At 41.7% G+C, this 25368-nt stretch overlaps 1 protein-coding gene across 1 annotated transcript in view; it reads right to left on the bottom strand.

The window, feature by feature from the left end:
• Positions 1-24767, bottom strand: part of LOC127576656 (ectonucleoside triphosphate diphosphohydrolase 4-like) — a 45637-nt gene extending 20870 nt beyond the window's left edge. Inside the window, 5 exon segments of the mRNA XM_052027243.1 lie at positions 1784-1989; positions 16106-16285; positions 20786-20952; positions 23851-23993; positions 24343-24767. Of these exon segments, the coding sequence (XP_051883203.1) occupies positions 1784-1989; positions 16106-16285; positions 20786-20793 (394 nt within the window). The 5' untranslated portion in view covers positions 20794-20952; positions 23851-23993; positions 24343-24767.
• Between the last annotated feature and the right edge of the window lie 601 nt (positions 24768-25368).

The following is a 25368-nucleotide window of genomic DNA, read 5'->3' as shown; positions in this document are numbered from 1 at the left end:
GACACTATCAATGGTCCTACTGGGGTGGTACAGTGGTGCAGTCACTCAAACTGCTGCCTCACAGCCCTACAGACCTTTGTTCATCGTGATCTCTGGTCCTGTCTGAGTGGAATTCCTCCCTGTGACCCTCTGGGTGCTCCGGTTTCCTCCCACATCTGTGTGGATCAGTACTTTAATTGGCTGTTGTAGTTCGTGCCTGGTGTGTTGGTGAGTGGTAGAAACGGGTGGGGGGGTGGAGGGAGGGGGGAGTTGATAGGACAGTGGATGAGTGTATAGTGTAAAGGGGTACTTGATGGTTGGCACAGATTTGATGGGCCTAAGGGCCTGTTTCCCTGTTGTATGACTCTATGACTATGTATTCCAGCTGTACTGCACCTGACACCACTGTAAACATCAATTATTCCTCTTAATGTCACACTACTGAAACGAATCACGAGCATTCTTTTCTTTCCAGAGACTCGGGCTAACATTTTCCAGCATCTTCTATTTTATTTCAGTACTGCCTGTGGACACTTGTTTTCCATTTATCCATACTGGGTGAATTATTGCACTTCAAAGTAATTCACTGCATAGGAAACACTTTTGTGACATTATGATAATGATGAGCTGTCAGTAGATTGAAGACCTAATTCCCCGCAGAGTATGAGAGATTATCCTTGCTTCTGTAGTACTGTGCGAGCCAAGCAAAACTTAAAGGCCTGCATTTATATTATACATTATCAAATCTCTCAAACATGCCACAGGAACATTGAACAGTGACAGTTATCCATGCCAAAGCAGTTTAAATACAGCAATATCCTCAGAACAGTTGTAAGACCATTTAAAGCACTCACAAACATCAGTCCCAAATTTCCTTTTAGTTGCTTGCCCCATGCAACTCATCGCCAAAATATTGCAATTTAACAAAACATTCCCAAAGATTTCACTGAAGTTTACAATCTTAGATAAGATGGCACGGTAGATTCCTTTTCTCGGCAGTACGCACCAATACTTCCTTGGATCTTTCCTCCTAATAATAGCAATCTATTTGCAGTCTCTTTATTGCTCAAGTTGATGACCAGAACTGGTACTTAAGGTGTGATCCAAGCACAACAGTTGTACAGTTTGGTCATGACTTGCTTGTATTCCACTGCAGTGGTGATAAAATTTACGGCTACAGTGTCTTTCTAGATCACTGATCTGCCATGGTTGGAGACTGAAACTTCCAACTCTACTAGCTAAACGCCAGTCACAGTGTTGATGTGTTCCCTTTCCAAGTGCAGCATCTTACACTTCTGAATTTTCACCTGTCATTTTCTTGCAAATTTCAACATTTGCCCAGCTCATACTGTGGGTTAAGTTTCTTGATACTGTTGCTGAGGGATGACTGGTGCTTGGGACACTAGAAAATACGTCCCGATAACCTTAAATTAGTACTGTTGGACTTTTAACACCCACCTGAACTACCAGAAATAAGAGCTCAGAGCTCTGCTGAACACATTAAGAGCAGCAGCCCTGCCACTGAACCCCCAATATTGCAGCACTCACTCATTGCTGCACTGGACCGTCAGCATAGATCTTGTGCTCAAGTCTCTGGAGTGGGATTTGAACCCACATCCCTTGACTGAGCCTGACTGGCACGTGGAACGCGAAAAAAGTTTGTCAGAGAGGTGGACACCGGAAGGCAGAAAGAAATAACTTCTTGGCTATTCAGAGTAACACTTCACCGTGGGAGTAACGATGCGACATACATATTACGCTTGATAACCGAGAAGTCTGCAGATCCTTCTAGCCCTGCGATTACCTGGTTTGATTTTCTTAACCACTGGCTTCCTGTTCATGTCTTTCATCTGCCTGATGTTGAGGAGATCGTGAGGGTTCCCATTGTGCCGTGGCCAGAAGTATACAAACACCCTAGACCCACTACTTCCGCAGTCGATCACCACCCCATAGTTTAGTTCGGCATCATTGATATCTGTGGGTTCCATGTCTTCGATTCTGGCCATGTACCTGTGCAAGCAATTCGATAAAAGGACAATAATTAGCCCAAGTGATTCTGTTAGAAACGGTATGTTATCTGTAGAATGCCACATTGTTCTGGTCACCATGCATATTAACAGATGATATTTACTCTCCTGGGAAACAACCAGAATAATTTAAAGTTAGTGGCATCACTCTTAGTAGAAGCACAAATTTGGACACAAGGTGGCGTCTCATTGAGCAATCGTCACCCAGAGCAGGCAGTTATTTGACCTGAAACATTAAATATTTCTCCTTTCAAAGATGCTGCCTGATCGGCTGACATTTTCTGTCAGCGATTTTCTGTTCCCTACGTTTTCTGTTTTTATTTCAGATTTCCAGCATCTGCAGTTTTTACTTTGATTTTCATTTATTTATACCTTTGTTGGTGTGGCTCAGTAAGGAACACTCCGACGTCCGTGAGAAGGTTACAAGCACAGTGTGTTCCTTCAGCACAGAGGTGGGGTGATGCACTCTAGAAGCCGTCTATTGGACAAGGCATTAAACTGGGTTTGGTCTCTCTGGTGGACATCAAAGATTTTAAATAGAGCAGGTTATTACCAGCATCCAAATGGTTATCTATACCTCAGTCAACAGGGGGTAAGGATGCTTTAAATTTCTATGATTCAGTGATCACTAAAACTGATCATCCGGCCTCCACACTGCTGTCTGTGGGAGCTCACAGTGTCACTGGCTCTTGCAACCCTTGCATTCCAACAGTGACCACAGGAACATTGCTTCCTTGGCTGTAAAGCATTTTGGGAAGCCCTGAAAAGATGTGCAAGGCACCATGTCTTTCTCTTTCATTCCTGACTGAACAAGCACGGTACTTAAGACACGGAAGTGGGCCTTCCTTCTCAACTATGGCCAAGGGGACCAGTACATGACAAGGATTGTATCTTCACGTATGACAATGCAAATACACTCGAACATTTTTGGTCATTGCTTCTGTTATTTTTCCCTTGGTGGTTCTAAAATTATATTGTGACACCAGATCTTCTTCTTTGCATCATTCCCTCACGGAGAAAACCTATTGCAATTTATTGAACAAAATTAACAATAAATTCATTGACAACGTCAAAGCATCAACAATTCCTTTCCTCCCACAGATGCTGCTCGACCCACCGAGTTCCTCCGGCAGATTTTTTTGTTGCTCCAGATTCCAGCATGTGTAGTCTCTTGTGTCTCAATCAATAAATGCTGTTGGCAGCTAACAGAGAGGCATTGTAAGCTTCTGCAAATCATTCTCCTGGGCAATGTCACCACTGCCTGACGAAGGTGTTATCAAAAATATGACTGTTTATGTAGTACCCTTAAAATAGCAAAATTTTCCCATACTCTGGGAATAAGTGAGGGGAGAAAGAAGTGGGGGTCTGATTAGACCTGGGCACTAGTGCAAAGGAAGGTATGGGTGGTGGCTAATGGAAGTTTTCAGAGCTTGGAGGAAGATTCTGCAAATTATCGCAACACAAAGACAAGGTCTGAACTGATAGAATCCGAAACCTGAAACTTCTTCATCTCACCCTCACCAGCCATTTCTTATCTAAAGTTTGAAAATGGAAAAACAACACATTTAATCTATACATACTAGCAATTTGATTTGAGCAATATAAATAGAATAATCAGGACTTCAAACATTCACCGTCAGGCTAAATATGAAAAGAACCCTTGATCAGTTGCCAATTTCCAGCAGCCTTGAAAACGAGGGTTGACAGTTCATGGGAACGATCTGGTTAACAGACTTCAGAATTAACAATTAAAAATAATGCAGATGCTGACGGCAATCATAAGATCAAGGGCAGCACTGGGAAACACTGCCAATATTGTCAGCACTGGAAGCATTTCAATTGATGGTGAAATGCATTTTCAAAAGGAAAATTTGACAAGGAAAAATTTGTAGAGCAGTGGAAGAGGGACTGGGATTAATTGGCTTACTCTTTCAAAAACAGTTATGATATAAATGACCTCCTTCTTCGTTGTATAGTTCTATATGGCAAGCCAACGAAAACATTTCATTAAAGTTGACTACTGGTTGACATCTATGTTGCTAGGACAAGTAACTGACAAACAAACACACATTAGGAGCAGAACGAGGCCATTTGCCTCTTCGAGCCTGCTACGCCATTCAAAAAGATTATGGTTAATGTGATAGTAACCTTATTTCCACATTCCTGTCTATCCTCAGTAATCTTTCATCCCTTTGCTTATAATAATCTATCCAAATCTGCCTTAAAAAAACATTCAAAGTCTCCGTTTCCCACCTTTGAGGAACAGACTCATGTCCTGACTTATCAAAGAAGGAAGAAAATACATGAAAGAACACCAAAACAGACACTTACCAGAACTACTTTAAACATAATTTAATAAGAACAACGCAACAAACTAGTTTGCAAACCTCAGCATCATCTTGGCCAATTTCTGTGGGGTTTAATAGGAAAAACCAAATGAGATTCAACTAACAGACTAGATGTCATAATATAGATGGAGGTTGCAAGAGCTAATGATAGGAATAAAAAGTGGAGATTAAAACATCAGAACCATTGTTAATCTCTACTCTGCACAGTGCACCTGCACGATGCTTGAACCCAGTCAGGATTAGGTTTGCTGCGACACTCCCTGTGGTCAAATGACTGCTACACAGAGTACCCACTTAAGTGAAGTGCTAGAGAACTGGCAACCAGCCAGCAGGCATGTATAGATGGCACCTTTAGGAGAAATTAGGATACTGAGAAGGTGGTTGCGATGTTTGGTACGTACAAGAGTTTCAGCAGAATCAAATGACTCTGGAAACATCACTCCTGGGCTGATAAGTGCTTGGAAAATGGGGATTTGCAAGTACATCTCCCCCGAGGAGCACTTTGACACACAATCTGAGAAAGCAGTAAGTAATGAGCTCCCATCGAAGCACCCATCAAGATAACAGCTTCTGAAGGGTTTGTATTAACTAGAAGAAAATTGATATTGAATATTGCTTATGGGGATAATAAGTTTAAATCTCCAAAGATGGACGACGTTTGCATTAGAAAGTGGTGTCAAAAGGTGACTAGTTGTCGGCAGCCCTTTCCCAACAACTAAATTGCTGCGTGATTTGTATTAAATTTCAACCAAAGTCTATCTTGCCTTTCTAAGTTGTTGGTTCAACGCCACCTTAATTAGTATCTGTTGCCGACAGACTGCAAAATGAGAAGGAATTGCTTCCGATTGCTCTCATTAGATCATTAGAAATTGAGTGTGTATTCACTGGTAACAGTGTTTATGCTCAACATAATTTGTTTCTGTAAGCAAAAATTTCACTTTCCTGTTGTTGCTTGGGAAATTCTATACTCTTTGGTCATAAGATGTTGTGCAGTATTCAAGTAAATCACATTAAGTGCATGGAGATTGACCTAATCTGCACACTTTCCTTCAATTTGGCTAAATTATCGCACATGAGAACTGAAGGACAGCTTCACTACAAAGTGCTTAGCCCATCATAGAACACTTAAAGAGCAAAGTAGTGTTAAGTGTGGTGTGCATTAGCAAACAACCAAGAATAATCAATTCAATTGGTCATTTGGCTTCTGGGTTCAAATTTTGAAAGAGTAATAAGGGAGCACTACAAAAGAAAAACATTTCAAACCCTACAGAGACTGATAAGGAAATTTGTAAGGGACAATTTTCTGCTTTTACTGCTTTCAAAATGTTAGATTGTAAATAAGGTTTGTCTCTACCCTGATCCTCCAGCCTCAGCAATTAACCTTTCTGTATTCAAGTTTTAAATACAACTCCTTGCTACAATTAAGATATTTGGTTCTCTCTTCCAAAAGTCACAGCTTTCTGAAACCTTCAAGCCTGACTTGGTCTTTACATGCTGCTAAAACCTGTGGCCTGTTTGAATCCAAGCTGGGAGCATTTAAACATCTAATGTCATTGTTCTTCCCTCACCATTTTCAATCTTGGTAGCTGTTCTCCACTGCAAGTTGTAATCAATGCTTCCCAATTTAAAAGAAAAATTGAATGACCATCCTCTGCTATTCATGCAGAATTCAAACTCTGATGATAACTTACCTAATATAACATAATTTGATTCCATTTCCAGAGACAACACAACCAGTCAAACCCCCAAGACCTCACAGCGACCAATGGGAGTAAAAATTGAAAGCATGGACTTACCAATTTACCAGTGTGATAGGACTAATTGGGCACACAACATCCACAAAGTGTTCACCAAACATTGCTGACTAGACATGGCATTTAAAAATTCAAAACAAAAACAATAATTTGGAATTCAGTTGTCAAGCTAGCAAGTAGTGGCTCAATAATGACAATAGCTCATACCTACACCAAAGCATAATAACTAAAGATCCAGTAAAACTCTGTTTTAAAACTGTTGCAGTACCGCAGGACTGAAGGCCAACAATGTAGTCATTATGTCTTCCCCCACAGAAGCAATTACTTAGTTCACAACACCAAATTCAAAAACATTGCAAGAATTCCCAGAGCCAGAGCATGCTCTTAAGCTTGAATTAGAAACTTGGTCCAATAACAAACACGGCACCTTCTCTGCGGGTAGTCTCTGGAAATGAGAAGGCTTCCCAAACTTAACCTTCATACACTTCTGCCTCAAAACCTGAAGGGTCAGAAGCATCAATAGTCTGTGCAGACAAAGGCTATATCTATACAAGTACCTATCTAATCAGCCGATGGCCCATTCTAAAAGCTTGAAAAATAAAATAAATGACTAGAAGGTAACATTTTCAGTTGGTGGTATATTTTTATAATGCGGTTTGCCACAGCATTCCATAATTTTGAATTCCAAACCAGTCTAAATTAGAGTTCACAGCCAGAAATGCCTGGAAAACGATCCATCTTGGCCATCTCCCCAGGGTCACCAACTTCACAAAAGCCGGTATTCAGGAAATGCTGTACTCTCCATGTTACAAATAAATGGCTGAGAGCACTGAATACAGCAAAATCTATGGGACCAGATAACATGTTAGCAACAATGTTCATGACATATGCTAGAGAGCAAGTACAACTGCTCCAGTACAGATACTACACTGACATGTACCCCAATGTGGAAAATTGCCCAGGTATGCCATGTCTACAAGACAAAATCGACTCTATTAATCACCTCTTCAGTCCGTTCTCAATCAACAGTAAGATGATGAAGGGGTCATCATTCACACCATCATGGGGCACTTACTAATAACCTTTTCACCAAGCTTCCTGTGCTATGTTTGGATTTTACCAGGACCACTCAGCTTCTGGTTGCGTTACAGCCTTGGTTTAAACATGGACAGTTGTGCTGAATTTCACAGAGATATGGTACAGTGGTATAGTGGTTACCAGACTACCAATGGTCCAAAAGACACAACATCCAAAAAATTCAACGCTTCAGGAACAGCTTCCCCCCCGTCATCTGATTTCTGAACGATCCATGCACTCTACCTCTATTTCTTTATTTTTTCGCACTATTTATTTTGCAATTTAAAGATTTTGTGTCTTTGCACTGCACTGCTGCCACAAAACAAATTTCATGTCATATGTCAGTGATAATAAATCTGATTCTGACCAAGTTTGAACCACACCACAGAAGCCCGGTGATTTAAATTCAAATAATTAAATAGAAGAAAGAGCTCACCTCATTAATGCTAACCATAGAACTATTGGATACTCGTAAAAACCCACCTGATTCACTAACGCCCTAAAGGGATGGTGATCTCCTATCTCTAGTTGTCTCATCTATATTTAACTCTAGACCACCACCGAGGTTGACTTTTAACAGCCTCGGTTCAGCAGCAATTAAATTTTGACATTGCCAGTGACATCCATGTCATGAAAACATGATTTTAAATAAAAGTGACTCCCTTGATATTAAGGCAGCATTTGAGTGAGTGGTTTTAGGAACACTGGATGTCAACCACTGCTGCAGGAGTTCCTCATGTTATTGTCCTGGGCCCAAGCACTTTCAACTACCAGTGATCTTCCCTCCACAAGGTCAGAAATGAGAACTATTGCTGATCAATGCACAATTTCCAGTCTCAGTCCCAGCTCTCAAAGTGAAGCAACCCAATGCCACATACACCAAAAACTTCATCGCACATATGGGATGATTAACTGACTAACAAAACACTTGCCACACAATTGATGAGCAATGACCATCTCTGACAAGAAAGAGTCTGACAGTCCTGTTGTGAGTGAGAAAACAGATTCAATGGGTCTCAAAAGCAAGGACTCTGAACACAGTCTGGCGGTAAATGATTTATTTACAAAAGACGAGTGTGGGAAAATGGTAACAGGAATAACACACACGCACAGTTCATAGCGAGCGTGGGAAAAATTGCACCGGGGATAAAACACACACACTTGCATTGAACTAGGCACATACAGTCAAGGAAAAATACAATACCTGCCAGCCCTTGACTCAGTGCAGGCATGGCTCTATGCTACTAGGGACACTAACTAAAACACTCCCAACCCTTCAACAGTGCACACCTCACCAACGATTTCTCCAGCGCTGTTCCACGGTACTCAGCCTGGAGTGAGGCAGAGTGGTCCCTTGAAGATGGCGAAGAGAGCAAGCCAAGCACCCATGGCGCCCTATATAGTGCTGGAGGGCTGAGGGGTTCCAGCCTAGGTAATTTACAGGGGGCCAATGGTTCAGAGCCAGCAAGAACTAATCGATTACAAGGCCAATGGCCCAAGGCCAAGTACAAAGGTACTTAAAGGGGCCAATGGCCAGATGTGTGCTGATGGGTGGGGCGGGGCCAAACTTTGATTGGCAGTGGTGTGTCTTCCGACCAGGTAGTCGGCAGTGCTGTCACATGACAGCCACGACCCTCCGAAATACAAGCCCGCATGATATTCAACATAAATAGGATTACAGAGGCCCCTGTTATCAGCATCCAGGAGGTCACAAATAACCAGAAACGTAATCGCACCACTCACTTGAGTTCCATGGCTACTACACCAGGTCCGAGGTTGGATATCCTGTAGCATGTACCTATTCCTGACTTCACTGTGCTTTCCCCACCTTCTACCAAGGCACATCAGGATTGTGACAAAATTCTCGCCACTTGTCTGGATGAATGCAGCATCAACACTGAAAATGCTCAACACTATCCAGGCAAAGCAGCTCACTTGTTTGGCACCCCATCCTTCACCCTAAACATTCACTCCCTCCACTGATGGCACACTGTGACCAATGTGTATCATCTTAAAAAGGAATATAGTTATTTGCCAAGGTTTCTTTGAGGGCACTTTCCAAACCAAACCATCTGACATCAACGAAAACAGTCTCTAAGTCACACACACCATTCAGATTCATAAACATACTGCCTTTCCTTCATCATCATTAGGCCTAATTTCCAGAACTTCCTATCTAACAACCTTCTGGATACCTTCAGCCGAAAGCTTGCAGCGATTCACAGCGGCCCCACTATTCCTCACTTCTCAAGGGCAACGTATTCTGTCCTCACCAACACTATCCACGTCCCATAAAAATCTGATTATAAATTATCATTCTTTCCTTAAAGAACTCTCAAGATAGAGGAGCTCTTGTTGATTCATTGGGTGAGTTGGCAGTTCAGTGTGGCATGACTGTAGGGATGAATGCCCGCAATTAGCTTTCCCAGTAAGTCGGCTTCAATCAGGATTGAGATAGGAAAGCCCCATTTTTTCTTCAGCGAGAGAATATCTAACTTGAAAATTTTGCTCCTGGGGAAAAATAATAATTCAGAAGATGCATCATTGAAGCCCTAGAGAATGGTTTTGAAGTTGAGAGATGCCTGGGGTGCTAAATAATTTGTACTGTTTGGGACGTGGTGAGGGGGGGGGGGTGGAAAGAGAGTGGGAAAGAGAGGATAAAGAACTTAAAATAGAAAAAAAATGAAGGTTAAAAGATAGGAAGGAGATTGTTATCAAAACAGTTAGGCATCAGTCATCGCTGAAAATGTGAAGTGCAGCATGTCCTGTACTCAAAACTGAACTGGTACTTTCTTAGTGTTACGCAGGGCATGGAACTGCCTTCAATAGGAGGAAACCATTCCCATCATGGCAATGCAAGAAGGTCACTGTCAGATGGAGCTATAAATTGAGATTGTACATAAACTGTCAGAGTTGCAACGAAAATGAGTGGCAGAACACAATGTGTGCAGATGGTTCTAGATTGTACAAGGAAATGTTTTCTGAGACACAAATTTAACAGACCCAAAAATAGGCCATGCCTTTTGCAAGAGCAGAGGAACTAATAATAGTTAATATTTAATCTTGTATAGCCTCTTGGTGCTTACATCTCAACTACCAGGAAAACCTACAAGTTCAGTGTATGCAATTCCCTGAAGAAGTCAGAGGTGACTTCCTTCTATACTCTGCTTTTTCATTTAAGATAGGAATCGGGAGAAATGTTTTTAAACCCAAGTAATATTTTCAACTTTTCACAATTCTATTATTTCGTCTGACCACTGTATTGGCAGAGTAAATTGGAGTTATTCATCTAGAAGACGGTGGTGGCTGGAAACAGAAACTGATTCACTGGATTAATGAGAACCAGGATTGAGTTTATCTAAATATTTAACATAATTAGCTTTATCCCTTGTGGAATTAAGTGAAGGAACATTTTAGCCACAGCAGCATAAAAATGTGTCTTGCATATTTATCTCACCAAGTGGGTTAATCCCAAGAGTTTGTAAAATCTCCACAAAAAATAATTAATGTCTGCTCCAGACATCAATAAGTAAAAAAGATCCAGCAGGTTTACTCTTGCCTCTTGCCTCAATGCAGAGCGATGAAGCATGGCGACACTTGCGGGCTGCCCCCAGAACACACTACACAAAAGATGTATTTCACTGTGTGTTTTGATGTACATGTAACTAATAAAGAAATCTTATTTTATGTCCAAATCCTGGAACCTCCACTAACAACATTTTGGGAACAACTTCCCTGCACGAACTGCAGAAAATAGTTAACACGACCTGCTTGGCAACATGAGCTATAAAGGCTGTCAGTGACACCATAATGCAAGAAAGGACACACAATTTACCCAAGGCTCTTGAATGGAGCTGTAAATCATAAAACTGAACCTTCATCTGTTATTGTTCACTGCTCAGGACAACAAAAGCTGTCCATAACTGGAATTCCACCTTTTCGTTTATTAATATGCAATGCATCTGCACATTAGGCAGACCCAGTTTAGTATTTTTGGAGTCCGTTGGGACTTAACTAAAACTTTTGTCCTAACTCCAGGCACAACAGCTGCTGGTGGAATCTTACTGCAGTAATGGAGTCAATAATGTTAGAAGGAAGAAGAGAAAATATTGTGTGTTCAAGACTCTACATGGCCAGAATCTCAGGTATCTCATCCATGGTGAAAAGGGTATTCAGAAAAAATGCTGGCACCTAAATTGAGTTACCTTGAAGGGCAAAGCTTGCATCTTCAGTGAGGATAGGCAGCAATACCTCCGGCACGATTATTCTCAACACTGGTGCCCCACAAGGCTGTGTCCTCAGCCCTCTACTCCTTATGCACTCACGACTGTGTGGCCAGATTCTGCTCTAACTCCATCTACAAGTTTGCATATGATATCACCGTTGTAGGCCGTATCTCAAACAGCGATGAGTCGGAGTACAGGAAGGAGATAGAGAGCTTAGTGGCATGGCGTCATGACAACAACCTTTCCCTCAATGTCAACAAAAGAGCTGGTCATTGACTTCAGGAAAGGGGGCAGCGTACATGCACCTGTCTACATCAATGGTGCTGAGGTCGAGAGGGTTGAGAGCTTTAAGTTCCTGGGTGTGAACATCACCTGTCCTGGTCAAATCACGTAGATGCCATGGCCAAGAAAGCTCACCAGCGCCTCTACTTCCACAGGAGGCTAAAGAAATTTGCTTTGTCCCCTTTGACACTCACCAACTTTTACCGATGCACCATAGAAAGCATCCTATCTGGATGCATCACGGCTTGGTATGGCAACTGCTCTGCCCAGGACCGCAAGAAGCTGCAGAGAGTTGTGGACACAGCCCAGTGCATCACTTGCCACATGGAGTCTTAGACACACAATGTTTTTGTACCCAAGAAAAGGTTTCATTGCAAGATTTTTGATCAATTTAGAGCTAAGTATGTCACCTCAAAATACCTCCTAAAACCTTTTTTCTACAGCATGTGGGAACATATCGCATGTGGGAACATATCACATGTGAGAAATATTCAAGTTAGCTGACAGTGGAATAGGCTGGTCCCAGCTGTAATAGTGAGCTCTTTCTTTAAACAAGGTTAACCTTCAGGGAGGCTTTATTTGTGTTTTACTCCCTCACCAAGGTCACACCCAGTAAGTTTTTCCAGTAAAGGCAAAGCTGACCTATTCATTTCAGAAGTGCTTGAGGTCCCACCTTGTTCCCACAATCAATATCCTAAATATTGATTCTGCTGGCATAACACAACATACTGTTTTATGTCAATAAGTATTCCAAAATACAACATACTCAGTGCTCTGGCCAATAATCATCCCAAAAACATGAACAGGCTATATGGTCATTGCTCCATTACTGTGTGCAGGGTTTTGCTGTTTGCAAATTAGTGGCTATATTACCTGCAACACTTCAAATATGGGTGTAAAGCAAGGATGACATCCTGAAGTCATGAAGGTCACAAGCTGTTCTTTTTGATGCTCAGATGTACTGACTAAGATGGTCATAGTTCAAATTCCAGTCTGTGGCATTGATTGATTACAACTGAGGCAGAAGTAGAAGACAGTTGGCCTCCTAGGTCTGGGAGGAGCAAGTTGTAGCATCCACTCTAAATCCCCATCCAGCAACCCATATATACATGTAGATGCTTGAGGTCCATTCCTACATGTGTGAGTGTAGACTCAGCAAGCACAGGACCAGGACTGGCTACACTGCAACCTCCAATGGAAGGGCCACCAAATTCATTGGCAAACTTCAAGCATTGCTCATGGCTACTTGAGGCAAATGAGTGGAAGTCAACTGGTGTCCTGAAAATAGTGCCATAGGAAAGAAATCAGTACCTCTGGGGGAACAGTGAGAGGTAAAGCATTTGGAGGATCACAAAGAACATAAATATTCCTTACCATGAGGATTTTTAAAACATTGGTAATCGCACTAAACGTCAACAAGACTAAGGAGTTGACCAGACCTCATTGAGGGGTCAGTGGTGGAAAGGGTGAGCAGCTTCAAGTTCCTGACCCCAACACATTGATGAAGGCACGCCAGAGGATCTACTTTGTTAGGAGTTTGAGGAAATTCGGTATGTCACCAAAGACACTTACACATTTCTATAGATGTATGGTGGAGAGCATTCTGACTGGTTGCATCACAGTCTGGTAGGAGGCTCCAATACACAGGATCGCAAGAGGCCAGCTCCATCACGGGCACAACCCTCCCCACCACCGAGGACATCCTCAAGAGGTGGTGCCTCAAGAAGATGGTATCCATCACTGAGGACCCTCTTCTTGTAACTGCCATCAGGCAGGTGGTATAGTAGCCTGAAGACACACAATTAACGATTCAGAAATGGCTTCTTCCCCTCCACCATCAGATTTTTGAACGGTCCATAAACGTTATTCCTTCTTTTTGCACTATTTAGTTTTTGTAATTTATAGTCATGTTATGTCTTTGCATTGTACTGCCGCCGCAAAACAACAAGTTTCACGTCTTTTTTAAGTCAGTGATAAATCTGATTCTATGGTTACAGAACAGTATATACTAGATTCAAATGTAATGACCGGAGTTATCAACACACCTGGAGACAGAGTTGTAGATGAAGCAGGACCTTTGGTACATCAGTGGCATCATACCCATTCTTGTTTCACAAACAAAACAGCAATACATACTGCTAATCAAGCCAAAAGGAAACCAAGTTTGAAAGAGATTTAAGAAATCTTGACACAGCATTGAAATATTGCTTTTGGCTCAGCAGCTTGTGGAAGTCTTACAGGAAAAAGGAATAATACCAGCAAGTTTTGATAGCAATCGCTGACTGAATCTTTGATCGGATGGCTGTCCTCTGCCACAGATGATAAAGAGACTGATTGAGTTCCTGCGAAGTGGAAGATTTTCATGGGAATAGAATAACTAACAATGACTGAACAACTTGGCAGAAGGCTGCATCTGGACTGTAGATAGAGTAAGATTCCCACAAATCTTCTATGACAACTTATGGGCATCGATCCTGAGTCATAGCCAGGATTTTAACTCCTACTATACCAGACAATTTAAAATTATCTTGTGTGTTCAACTGCAACTGCAAGTCCAATCAAATTCTTACTGACAGGATTTTTGTTACATTTTGTGTTTCAACGGTTTTCCGTAATACATTCCTAAGTCCACGTTCGTGATGCCAATTTATAGATTGGGTCCTTACAATTATCAAAATGCTTTCTGAAATTAATTTTATTCACAACTTTTTTCTTCCCAGAATTTCTGAGGTCGAATTAAGGGTTCAACCAAAGCAACTACTTCAAATTACACAGTTCAATTGATAAATGTAATTGTCCTATTTGAGATACCTATTGATAGTTATATCAAAGTATGCATTAAAACATCAGCTTTTCCCAAAAGCCTGGAGTTATATGTCGATACGTTTTCCAGACCTGAGCACCACAAGTCTGAACCCGCTATTTCATTTGGTACTGTCAGTTACACAAAAAATTACATTTTTCTTTAACACTAAAGCTTCTTGTTTATTCAAGATGAGCTCAAATAGACAGGAGACAAAAATCAATTAACCAAGATAAAACTAAGATGGACACACATCAGTTAAAGAGAAAATGCACAAGAAAAAGCCTGGATACAGTGGACGTGGAGAGGATGTTTCCATTAGTAGGAGTCGAGGACCCGAGGGCACAGCCTCAGAATAAAGGGCTGTCCCTCTAAAACTGAGAGGAGAAGGAATTTCTTCAGCCAGAGGGTGGTGAATCTGTGGAATTCATTGCCACAGAAGGCTGTGGAGGCCAAGTCATTGGGTCTACTTAAGGCAAGAGATTGATAGGTTCTTGATTGGTCTCAAGGGTTACAGGGAGAAGGCAAGACAATGGGGTTGAAAAAAAATCAGCCATGATTGAATGGTGGAGCAGACTTGATGAGCTGAATGGCCTAATCCTGCTCCTATATCTTATGGTCTAAGATGTATAACATTACTTCAGTTTTCAAAAAGAAAGTTGAAGACAGTTAATTCCATCACCTGGTTTCTGGCAACTGGAAAGGTCAATGTAAACGCTTAAGGTGGGAAGGTGATTAATGAGGGGACAGATACAGAGAACAGTTGAACAAATCTTAATTCTACCCCAGGTATGTATGCCTATAACAATAAACAAACTTAAGCAAGCACTTGCCTGCACTCCTTTGGGAATGGCGCACTGCTTCAGGTGCATTGTTTCAGATGGGACATTGAATAAAGACTCGGCAGAGGCTGAGGAGAGACCTGATAGGAGTTTATACGAGTTTATCAATCTCTTCCCTTAAGATAGAGAGGCAGAAGTGCTTAAGGGTGAGGAAACCTCTGTCAATTCCAGAAGTGGATGGAGCATACATGACAGCAAGTGGAGAGAGCGTAGGGTGAATGGCCTTAGTCAAAAGAGCGATAAAGTCATGAAAGAAATGAGGATGTGGTAAGAAAGGCTATAGATACAATGCTTGCTACTGTTACCACTGAATGCTGCACATACAGATAGTAAAAGAGGAAAAGATAAGCAGGTCCATTGCTGCCCACACTTTCTCTAGACAATCTAACCTTCTGCAAAACCTTCCCAACCTTTTGTTGTGGGTTGAGTAAATGAAGTCCAAAGATTTTGTTATACCAATGGTATATTTGTTATACAAATGCTTAGCACACCTGCATCATATTTTGCCATTCAATATTTCAACAGAACAATCTGAAAATGGGTTAATGGCTCTGTTACAAACATTTCTTCGATATTCACGCATGCCCTGCTCATCTTTAAATAATGCCATCTCTAAAGTGGCCTTGCTTATATATCCAAACTGAAAGATTGCACCCTTAACAATATAGCACTCCCTAGTGACTGAAGCGTTAAGTGCTCACAGTCCTTTCTATTTACTTATAAGTAATTATATCACGACATTAGTGATATTCTTCAGTTTTACTTACTTTTCCAGCTCTTTATCCTTGAGTTGTGGCCTCCAATGCCAATATTCCATGAAGATGAGAAGGAACACCAGACAAAATGTGAAGAGGACACCTGCAAATGCCAATTTCTGCCTGGTTGTAGTGTTTTTGGGAGACACACTGAAGTGCCACGATGCAGGAAACAAACAGGAGAAAAAAACTCTGAAAGGAAATTAAAAAGCAATGGCTTAATTATTTTTAAAAAGCATTAAATAAAATTGATAATTACTGCTCACCATGACAATGTCAAAGTAAGATGTATATTGCCTTTCACATTCAAATACTATTGTAATTGTAATACAGAAAGCAAAGTACATCATTTTTGGACAACAAGCTCCCACAAGCACCATTGAAATTAATCGGGTTTCTCAGCTGTTGTTGACGAATAAATGATAGGAACACAAAAAGAACTTGCTCATTTTTCACAGAATAGTGGTATTAATTTTTATTTCTTGTCTAAGAAAGATGTAAACACAGAATAGTACAACAGAGAAACAGGCCCATCGGCCCATGGTGTTGTGTCAAACTAATTAAACTAGTAATTAAATGCCTAACTAGCCCCTTCTGCTTACACAAGTCCAATCCCTCCATTCTCTGCACATTCATGTGCCTATCTAAGAACATCTTAAACACCTCTATGGTCTTTGCCTCCACTACCACCCCTGGCAGCGCATTCCAGGCACCCAACACTCTGTGTGAAAAAACTTACTTGCCCCACACATCTCCTTTGCACTTACCTGCTCTCACTTTAAATGCATGCCCTCTAGTATTAGGCATTTTGACCCTGAGAAAAAGATACCGGCTGTCTACTCTATCTATGCCTCTCATAATCTTATAAACTTCTATCAGGTCTCTCCTCAGCCTCTGCCGAGCCTTTATTTAATGTCCCATCTGAAACAATGCACCTGAAGCAGTGCACCATTCCCAAAGGAGGGCAGGCAAGTGCTTTCTTAAGTTCAAGTTTATTGTCACAAGCATACGTACCTAGGATACAAGTGCCGTGAAAATTAGCTTTTTGCAGCAGTAGCACAGTACGTTACAAATATGACAAACAGAAGTTAACCTAATCTTAAATTAACACAAATTATACATAATTTACACAACCAAGAGAGATAAACTAAACATAACGACGTTAGTGCTATGTTGGGGGAGGGGGGGGGGGGGGGGGGGGGGGGAATGTAGTCCAAGGCAGTGTGAGGTTAGTCTTATCTCTGGAGTGAGACTTGAATCCACTATCATCCAACTCAGAGTATGTGTACTACCTGAACATAGAAAACCTACAGCACAATTCAGGCCCTTCGGCCCACAAAGCTGTGGTGAACATGTCCCTACCTTAGAAATTACTAGGCTTGCCCATAGCCCTCTATTTTTCTAAGCTCCATGTACCTATCCAAAAGTCTCTTAAAAGACCCTATCGTATCCGCCTCCACTACCATTGCCGGCAGCCCATTCCACGCACTCACCACTCTCTGAGTAAAAAACTTACCCCTGACATCTCTGTACCTACTCCCAGCACCTTAAACCTGTGTCCTCTTGTGGCAACCATTTCGACCCTGGGAAAAAGTCTGACTATCCACACGATCAATGCCTCTCATCATCTTATACACCTCTATCAGGTCACCCCTCATCCTCCGTCGCTGTTCCAAGGAGAAAAGGCCGAGTTCACTCAACCTGTTCTCATCGTAGTGAAGCATTGTACTTTGGGTAAATTCAAACAAATAATCTGATAACATTTATTGTAAGTATTCATGTCCATTTGCAAGCAAGTCAGTTTATAATTGGACAATGCAACTGAATCTCAAGACACTAATTCTTAAACGATCAATTTATTAATATCTTTGTTGTTTGCAATGTAGAAAAATCATCTGAAGCTTACTGACCAGGGTTGAGTCCATCCCCAAAACACCTGAATTCCCTTTATTATTAAGGAAGGTGGGAATAAAGACATCCCAGAGTTACACACAAGAGTTCATTTTAATTGATTAGTGTCTTGGAAATTGTATGCCATCAAATTATCTTGCAAAACAGATTTGGGAATTTGAACTTTAGTCCAGTCATCAAGAGATAGCAACACAGTCTCGTTCAAAGCATGTCAAATGCATATTTCTACACACTACAGTGAGATCTGTTGATTTAAAATTTCAACAGGTCATTACTGCACAATTAATCCTATAAATAGAAACAATGTGAACTCAGTGGCAATGCTTAGAAGAGAGCATACACATCCAATCAGCCAATAAAATCACACTTGATACTTGCAGTATTGATATTAAGTTGGACTTGGATGTATTCCCCCCCATCTTCTGCAAGAGGTAGATGTTGCTGAGGGGTGTGTTAGCGGCGAGGATTGTTATCTCCGTGCCATCATTCAATGTTTTAGACCTGTGAGCTAATGGAAGATCACCAACTCGAAATGTTAACTGCTTCTCTCTCCACATACACTCCCTGAACGGCTGACCATTACCAATGCTCTCTATTCTTTTTCTTTGGCAAAAACCTGTCCAGTCTTCTGAGAATTAGACTCAAGCAAGAACAAAGTTACAATGCTCCTAGAACTTGTTGTACAACAACATGGGGAGGATCTAATGCCCAAAGCTGAACAAATACAGACACCTGAATAAACAACACCTTGTAGTGAGAAACTTCCAGCTGGGAACAGATCATTAGAATGAGGGGGGAGAAAAAAACCACACAGAACGTTGTACTTCTAGAAAGTCAACCACGTTCCAAGTATATGCAAAACTCAATTCACATTCACACCTCTGCACTGTTTAAGTGCACCAGGAGCAATAAGCAAGACAAGGAGGTAATTTTCATAGTCAAATTTCTGAGGATGCATGGCACAGCAGGTCAGCACAGCTAGTGGATCTACTGCCTCAAAATTTCAGCAATCGGGTTCGATCTTGATCTCAAGTGTTGTCTTTGTGGAGTTTGCACATTCTTCCTGTGAGAATATGGGTTTCCTCCGGATGCTCTGGTTTCCTCCCATGTGCCAAAAACATGCAGGTTTGTGGGTTAATTGGCCACTGTAAATTATCCCTAATGTGTAGGTGGGTATAGTGGGAGATGTAGAATCTAGGGACGGGTGGGGTTGATGAGAATGTAGGAGGAATTAAAAAGGGATTAGTGTAGGATTGGTGTAAATAGATGCTTGCTGGTTGGGGCAGATTCTGTCTAAAAGGCCTGTTTCTGTACTCTATACCTATGGCTTGCAAGGCCAAATGAGGAAAACAGAGAAACAGGAAAAAAGGTTCTTGATGCTAAAGAAAAGCAACCGAATTGTATTCGTCTAATTCTTTAAATTTTCACTAGTATTATCAATTGGCAGTTTGAGGTGGAATTACAACAGAGACTGATATCAGTTATTTGTACTCCTGATAACCATGAGGAGGATTGCGTGAGCAGTACTAAACGTCACTCAAAATGGCACTGCAGCATGCTGCGACACGTCTCACAGAAATGCCATCCCAAGGTCGCCAATGCCAAAAAGCCAATTTTCATTATTCGTGGATGCTTGCCATTTAAAATTGACGTGAATGCTGCAGTCATATATGTGTCTGACTCAGAGTCGCCCTCTGAAGTGGTTTAGAAAGTTGCTCAATCATTCAGGAAGGACAATGACTACCAGGTCCAGCAGTGCCCACATCCAGAGGGGTAAATTATTAATACTGTCCACATGATGAAAAATAAAATTCTTGTACATAAAACACTTGGAGTTGTATCTGAGACAGTAATATTTTGTAAATGTAACTCTCTACATTATATCAAGGCAAGGTATTTTTGTGAGTGTAATCGTGTCTGCCATAAACCTGCAAGGAGAGCCTACACTGTAGAGCAAGTTCTCAATGGTACCAAAACAAAGAGACATTTCTAATTTCACACTCCAGTAGGATGTCAGGCTATACGCCCTGAAAGCATGGGAAACTCAGATCACTTTCAAAACCTTGGACCCTTTTTAAGTAAAAAAAAATTAGTAGGTAGTTTAATGACACATATTGATAAAAAATTACTGGATGCATTAGAATCCTACAGAGACAAAGCAGCTGCTTACAGCAGCCAGTAAGCTAAGCCCATGGGTAACTGAAATAGACAGGTTAAATTTTTGGCTTCTGCCCTCTTCCTTTCCAGTCCTTATGAAGGGTCTCAGCCTGAAACATCGACTGTTTATTTCCCTCCACGGATGCTGCCTGACCTGCTGAGTTCCTCCAGCACTTTGTGTATTGCTCTAGATTCCAGCATCTGCAGAGTTTCTTGTGTCACTGTTGTACACTGCAGTATTTACTGTTCTGTTGCTTCACCTACTACATTTGTGAAAATGTAAAACCAGCTAATCATTTTTGTTAAAGACTGTTCATCACACCTGTACATTCCCTCTTCTCCATGTCAGATAAACAGTATGCCACTAGATCACTGAGAATTAGTGATCAAGTGGGACCCTGATTATCTGCTGGCACTGGAAATTAAAGAACTCTGTTCTTTCAAAAACTAAGTTGTTGGAATTCTAATTCCTGAACAGCCAAAATACAAGTGACTTTCAACTGAGTGAAAATGCCAAATGATATATTTACCTTCAGTAGTCTAGTTTATCTCACAATCATTAAAAAACTGCAGTACAAAAGGATTTACCAGGCGATTGCACTACCGAAGAGTTGTATTACTTACCTAGCCATATGGTAAAGGCACAACTGGTAGAGAGGAAGGACGGTGACCACACAGCTTCTGTACTAGTTGCCCTGTGAGTGAACGTCACATCTCGAATCGACAGGTACACATTGCTGATAGCGTGACTCAGGCCTGCCTCCTTTTGATATCCGCAACTCTCAGGTTAACTGATTAGTGGAGCAAGAAAAGCACACAGAGTGAAAAAGTTGGAATGAAGCAGAAAATTAACAATAAAACACATTGAACCTCAGCAACAAATACTGATGCACTGAAAGTGGCACATAATTTTTCCATTTTTTCCTTCCCTCCCAATATCTTTTGCAGGCAAGTGTGGTGATCTGCTATTAACTTACTGACAAATACAAACTACCATTTTCCATGACGTCAAAAGCCTGAATCAGGGTGCTTCATTCCCTATTTCAATGCCTCACATCTTTCAATCTGTACAGCAAATTGTCATGGAAGTTTATTAATAAAACTTTTCCTGTTCTTGTTCTTAAAGTGTTTGCATGTGCATTTTATGCTCACTATGAAAATTTGTGAATGAAAGCCTCACATTATAGGGCACCCAGTGTAAGCCTCAAATACAGTCCAGTGTTGGGTAAAATTGTCTCAATTGGTATACCTCAGCCCCAAGATCCTTGTCTCTGGTGAAGCATCTTTTACTTTTCTACTCCAGCTAACCTTACAACATTTTTGGTGAAATGATAGTTTATCTGTGTTAAAGACACATAAATAGAGTAGAAATGCAAAATGCACTCATGAAATACACTTCAAAAGGGCGGCACAGTAGCATAGCGGTTAGCGTAATGCTATTACAGTGCCAGTGACCGGGGTTCAATTCCCACTGCTGTCTGTAAGGAGCTTGTATGTTCTCCCTGTGTCTGCGTGGGTTTCCTCCGGGTGCTCCGGTTTCCTCCCACATTCCAGGTTAGGAGCTGTGGGCATGCTACGTTGGTGCCGTAAGAGTGGCGACACTTGCGGGCTGCCCACAGCACATTCTTAGCAACACAAAAAGACGTATTTCACTGTGTGTTTTGACGTACATGTGACTAATAAATAAATATCTATCTATTCACTCAAAATGATTTACAAGAAGACAAACAATCTCAGTTGAACCCTATTCTTTTCCTGTGACTTTACATCGGAACAAACAAAACACCTCTCCGCAAAATGAAAGTTTTTTTTTCACAAAACTGATGTGCCCTTATACAGCCTTGTTTCTCTTGCAAGACAACTGCAGAGCAGAAGTCAATGATTATGTACCTGCTCCCAGGTGATGAAAAGACAGTTTGGAGAAACTAGCATTGTTCACATTGAGCACAGAAGGTTCTGGGAGATTTAAACAGGTGCAAATCAAAGTAGGGTGAAAGGGGATAAACTATTTTCAGTGTCAGGAGGGTCAGTAACTTAAGACCACCAAGCTGAATTAACTGATCAAAGAACCAGGAGATGAGGATTTCTTTTTTTTAAACCTTGGATGAATGTGAAATGACTGCCTGAAAGGGTAGTGTAAGTAGATTCATAGAATCAGAGGATCACTGAATTGTCACAGTACAAGAGGAGGCCATTTGGCCCATCTACTTTGGACCAACTCCATTAAAGCAATGCCAGTCCCATTTGCCTGCTCTTTCCCCATAGCCCTGTAAATTCTCTTTCAAGTGCTGATCCAATTCCCTTTTGAAGGCACTAACTGATTCTATTTCCAACACCCTTCCAAGCAGTGAATTCCAGATCAACTAATCGCTGAGTAAAAGAATTTTCCTCACATCTCCTTCTACCCTTTATCCAAAAGTGTCCCCCCCAAACCATGAATCATTTGAAAATAGGAACAACTTTCCTCTATTTATTCTGGAGACACAAGAGACTGCTGATGCCGAAAATCTGGAGCAACACACAAAATCCTGGAGGAACTCAGCAGATCAGCAGCATCTATGTAGGGAAACAGACAGTTGACGTTTCAGGCCAAGACCCTTCTTCAGCACTGGGAAAAGAATCTTGGCCTGAAACATTGACTGTCCATTTCGCTACATAGATGCTGCCTGACCCGCTCAGTTCCTCCAGAGTTTAGTGTGTTGCTCTATTTATTCTACCTGTTTTCCTCCTCACAGCTTACCACACTTCCAAACTTTGTGTCACCTACATATTGAGAAATTTTATCCTGAATATCCACCCCCAAATTATTCTATAATATTTTTTAAAAATGAGATTAATGTGTATTGTGTAAAAAATGAGCTGCTGGAAGATCTTAGTGGGTCAGGAAGCATTTGTGGAGGGAAGGGTCTCAACCCAAAACATTGACTGCCCATTTCCGTCCACAGATGATGCCTGATCTGCTGAGTTCCTCCAGCAGTTTGTTTTTTCGTTCCAGATTCCAGCTTCTGCAGTCTCTGGTGTCCTAGTATATATTGTAGTTGAAAAGTGAAAGATTTCGTCTATGGGGAAAGAACAGGACTACTTGATTGAGGAAAGCTGAGAATCAATATGATTCCAATAGCCTCTTGTGTTGTTTGATTCTATGAAATATTGGTGCAGGTCTAATAGAAAAAATAGGGAACCAAATACAAAAAATATCAAGCAACATGCTTAGGAAACAATTTCACAAATCTTCAGATATTTTAGAAGAGTACATTATTGTAAACTGCTTATGACATGGAAAAATTGAGAATCATTCTGTAGAACTAAGAGGATGAAAAGTGAACCTTTTTAAATTCACCTGATAGTCTGAAGATGAATTGGATTTGAAAGGTAGCTGCAAGACTGCCAAAGTCAATCAAAAGAGCAGTGAAATATTATTTAAAACTCTGAGAACCTCAATATTGCCCATGCTTGCCAGAGGAGAAATCATGAATGGATTCATCATTGTAATAGGCTCCTGACCTTCAATTCAATCTGATTTTGTTTTTGATTTGCTAATAGCAAGTACTTCTTCACTTTAACAAAAGAAATACAAGGAATAACTTCTATATCATTCAATCCCCCCACCCCACACCAACCACCACCACCCCCACCAACACCAACCACCACCCCCCCAAAAATCACTAGTTAACAGACTAGATTCAAACCTGGTTTCTTTGAGGTGAGTTAAGCCATTAAAAGCCATCAGTGGGTTTTTTCCACAGGCACGAAAAATCATCCTAGGCCTTTGCAACTAATGCCCAGCGCATTGCAATATGATCACCACAGGCTTACTGAATTTTTAGCAGCTCTAAACAAAAAAAAAGCCAGAAGACACACCATATAATGAATGCACCATACAGCAAATGCAAGTTATATCTGTATTGTCTGTAATCTTCTGAGGACTTCCTTTTTTCTACTGTTAACCATGAGCCATAATTTGACACCACTGACACATCAGTCTTTGAAATGTGCTCTCTGAAATGGGAGACTGGGTTAGGTACCACGGAAATTACACACAAGCAAGGGTAAACCTGTAAAAAGTTTGGCAAAGAATGCAAATTCAGGCTGATACCATTCAAAATTTACATGTAACTGTATTGTGAACAGTGTTTGGATGAGCTGAAAGTATTGATCTGTTTCCCAATCTTCATGATTACCATCTTAATGGTTTCTTTTCCTCCCTTTCCATTCAGTGTGCTGCATTCGATCCCGTCACACCCTCCAATCTACTCCAACCATCTGCTTCTGCTCTTTCCTCCTGCAACGTCACTTCCCTACTTCTCCTTTCATCATCTCAGCTTCTTCTCTGCTCATCATCCTCCCTCCCACTAAACAATGATCTTCTCTCCCAGTCCCCCTAACGACAAATCTCCCACTGACCATCTCCCCTCAGTGAACCCCTGTCACTCAATGACCATCTCCACCTGTTCCTCCTCCCCAACAATAACCAAACTACTAATGTCCACCCTTCATTAAAGTTCTCCTCCTCATTGACACCCCTTTTGCCAACACATCCCCTTTTCTCTTCCCCCACACTGACGCAACACCTATCACCCTTCCCTACTTTCACAGTGAACATCCACTCTCATTGACCCCTGCACTTTGACCTTCCTCCTCCTCCCTGGACTGATCCCCATTTTTCCTCAAACCCTCACCTCCCCAGCCCTGCCTCTTTCCCCAGATCGGACCTGTTTCCCACCCTGACTCCCTCTACATTTCCCTGACCTGCCCATCCTGTTGCCCGATTCTACTCTGACCCACTCCCTACCCACACTCTGACGTCCTCCATCTATGTCCGTCCCCACCCTGACCTCCTCCCTCTACAACACACATCCTAAAGCCCCTCCCAATACTTGCCCTGTCCACTCCCATTTTCATCCTAACTCATCCCATCCCTAACCCTGCCCCGACCCCCAACCTTCTCATGATCCCCTTTCCAAAACCGTCCCTGAACCCCCTCCCCATCACTGACCCCCCTCCCTGACCCTGTCCCACACCCCTCCGTCTGACACCCCTCCATCCGACACCCACTCCCTAACCGATCCCCCATCCCTGACACCCCTCCCTATCCCTGACCCCCCTCCCTATTCCTGACCCCCTACCCATCCCTGACACCCCCTCACCCTGAACCCCCTCCCTATTCCTGACCCCCCCTCCCTATTCCTGACACCCCCCTCCCTATT

The sequence above is a fragment of the Pristis pectinata genome, chromosome 12 (genome assembly GCF_009764475.1).
Source record: "Pristis pectinata isolate sPriPec2 chromosome 12, sPriPec2.1.pri, whole genome shotgun sequence".
NCBI classification, from domain to species: domain Eukaryota; kingdom Metazoa; phylum Chordata; class Chondrichthyes; order Rhinopristiformes; family Pristidae; genus Pristis; species Pristis pectinata.
Note: the sequence above shows the minus strand (reverse complement) of the source record. Positions and strands in the feature narration are given on the sequence as shown.